Genomic DNA, 2966 nt, shown 5'->3' on the forward strand with positions numbered 1-2966 from the left:
TACGCAGCGTCTGCACAGCGTTTTTTTTTCCAATTGACTAACATGCTACTGTACATCACAATGCGGGTATGCAGCGTTTCTGCTCGGTAAAATCCGCTGCGGATCCGCTGGAAATCTGCATCGTGTGCACACAGCCTAAGTGTTCCTTTTATTTTTTTGAGCAGTGTTTATGTATATATGCACACACATGCAGTTGCGTTAATATGAATGTTCATGCAAATTAAATACAATTATTTAGTGTTGAAGGGGTGGTACATCTTTGGGGATAGTCTTCTTTATTTAAAGTGCTGCAAATCTTTCAATCTCAAGTTTCTCAATTCACAGGTAAAATCTGTATTCAGTAAAGACAGATTTTTACATTACTGAGATTGGAGTTGCTACTAATAAGATTCTATGCAGACGGAGCTACAGGAAGACCTCCTCTCTCCCCCATCTCTCCAGTCTACAGAGAATCTTATCAGCAGCAACTGTCATCTCCTATCTCAGTAAGGTAAAAGTTTGTATTCACTGAATACACATTTTACATGTGAATTGAAAATCTTGAGACTGAAAGATCAGTCCAAGAGGAGAAAGAAGGAGATTTCACTAATAGTTTACATTACGTTTCTTATTTTCATGTGTACTATCGATTTATGAAATAAAAATTATAATGATGGTTAGTCTTTTAATACATATGTTTGGTGCTAAAAATCATTTTGAAAGATGGGTTTAATTAAAAATATTGTACATTACATGGTATCCACAATTGATTTTGCATGATCTGCAGTAAAAATGTAAATTCAGTTTGCTTTGTTTACACTTCATCTCAAAATATCAGGAAATTAAATGGTTTCTGAAAAAAATATTTTATGTTTCGTAATGATGAAATTGGTGTACACTTGAGTATTTCTCGCCCAGGAGAAATTCTCTCAGGATTGGCTGTTTGTATTTAACGTCTCACTTCACTAGAAACCTTACATGAGTTTAAAATGTAGGAAAAAAATTATCAGGGTCGCTGTTTTTATTTTGACTTTCTTTTTTCAACTTCAATTTCTTTTGGAAAATATTTTGTTTCCAGTATATTTTACATTTTTTTATACAGTAAATATTTTCTGAATTTAAAATCTTATTTTCCCATTAACATTTCATTTTAAAGTAATGGATCACACAAATATAAGTGCAGTAAAATATTTTGTTATCTCTGGGATTTCTGATGACCCTATGATAAAAATCAGCATTTTTGTTCTGGTTTTTATCATTTATCTTCTCACTCTTGGTGGCAACTTGACAATACTTATACTATTCAGTCTAGACCCTCAGCTTCACACCCCAATGTATTTCTTCCTATGTAACCTGTCCGTTCTGGACATGATTTGCTCAACAAACAATCTGAATAGCGTTCTTATATCTTTCCTATCAGGAGATAAGACTGTCTCAATTCTTGGATGTATAGTGCAGATCTTCATATTTTTATCTTTGACGTGTGGTGAACTTTTAATCCTGGCTGTAATGGGTTATGACCGATATGTGGCTGTATGTAACCCTTTGCGCTATAGCATGATAATGAATGGTAGAATATGTGCACTACTGGCCATCTTATGTTGGGTATTGGGCACAGTCGAAAGTTTCCCAATATTTTTAGAGTTACTGAAGTTCTCTTGTTACAAGTCAACCATGGTCAACCATTTCTTCTGTGATATAATGCCAGTGCTGATGTTGTCTTGCAGTGATACACATTTCTTAGACCTTTACATACTAACTATGGGTGTAGGAATTTCAGCTTTCTCTCCATTTCTTATGACATTTACTTCCTATGTCTTCATTATTGCAACAATATTGAAGATACGCTCAACCACCAGCAGACGCAAAGCCTTCTACACTTGTTCCTCTCACCTCACAGTTGTCATTCTCCTCTATACCACTCTTGCATTTCAGTACCTGAGGCCACATTCCTTAGTCAACTTAGACTCAAACAAACTTATGTCTCTGTTTAACACAGCAGCTTTACCCATCCTAAACCCATTGATCTACAGTTTAAAAAATAAAGATGTCAAAGCTGCTTTACGAAAAAGGATGAAATCTATACCAACAAATCGGTAAGAGTCCAAAATTTGACTTCTGAGATTTATTTGAAGCACTTGGTATACAATCTAAGACTTGAATGTTCATTAATAACATGTAGTAGTTTTAAAATTGCTATCAAAATATTTACTTTCCTTTAAAAATAAGGTTAATTAGCAAAATGTACAAATGTTCTGCTGTTTGCAATAAGCAAATCAAAGAAGAGAAGAGCTCAATACAGCTAACATAACTAGAGGTTTCTCCAATCTCATCACAAAATGTCACTTTTACTGGTAACTACAGTTTCAGGATATCTCAACCTCTTCATCACAAGCATTTTTTAAGCTTAGTAGGGTGCCTCTGGTTGTTGTGACCTGCTGTAAACACAATGCATAGCCAGACACCAGCTACTGGTTGCATTCAAAAAGAATCTTAGCCCATCGTTCATGGACAATAGCCTCTGGTTCACTAATATTCTTGGATTTAGGTGCTTCAACTGCCTGTTCCAAATCCCACTTACAAAAAGATAGATATACAAAGGGATCCGAAAAAGGAATGAACACTGGAAAAAATCTCCAATTACAAAATCAAAAGCATAAATCTTTAACCCCTTTATGACCTTGGATGTATCTATATGTTCATATCGGTAGGTACGTAATGACCTTGCACGTATGGAAACGTCCAGTTGGTTTTACACGTACAGGGGCTGAACACACATGATCATCACCAGGTATCAGCTGATGCTAAGAGTTGGCACCCAGCACTCAGTGCCAGGAGTGGTGCCCACAATATCGATCGCAACATTTAGAAGGCAAGCAGAGGGTAAGAGCCCCTTCTTCCCTTCCATCGACACCACCACAGCATCATCATGGAGGCCCAATGGTTGCCATGGTGACCTGATGTCATCATGATGATATTCGGGTCAC

The 2966-nt window shown here is 36.3% G+C and overlaps 1 protein-coding gene across 1 annotated transcript; it reads left to right on the forward strand.

The window, feature by feature from the left end:
- The first annotated feature begins 1137 nt into the window (after positions 1-1137).
- On the forward strand, positions 1138-2079 carry LOC141051683 (olfactory receptor 5V1-like). The gene has a single exon (XM_073548678.1). It carries the CDS (start codon positions 1138-1140, stop codon positions 2077-2079), a length of 942 nt encoding a protein of 313 aa, XP_073404779.1.
- The last annotated feature ends 887 nt before the right edge of the window (positions 2080-2966 follow it).

This window comes from Dendrobates tinctorius, unplaced genomic scaffold, assembly GCF_039654945.1.
Source record: "Dendrobates tinctorius isolate UK_male_01 unplaced genomic scaffold, ASM3965494v1 ptg000158l, whole genome shotgun sequence".
Classification (NCBI taxonomy): domain Eukaryota; kingdom Metazoa; phylum Chordata; class Amphibia; order Anura; family Dendrobatidae; genus Dendrobates; species Dendrobates tinctorius.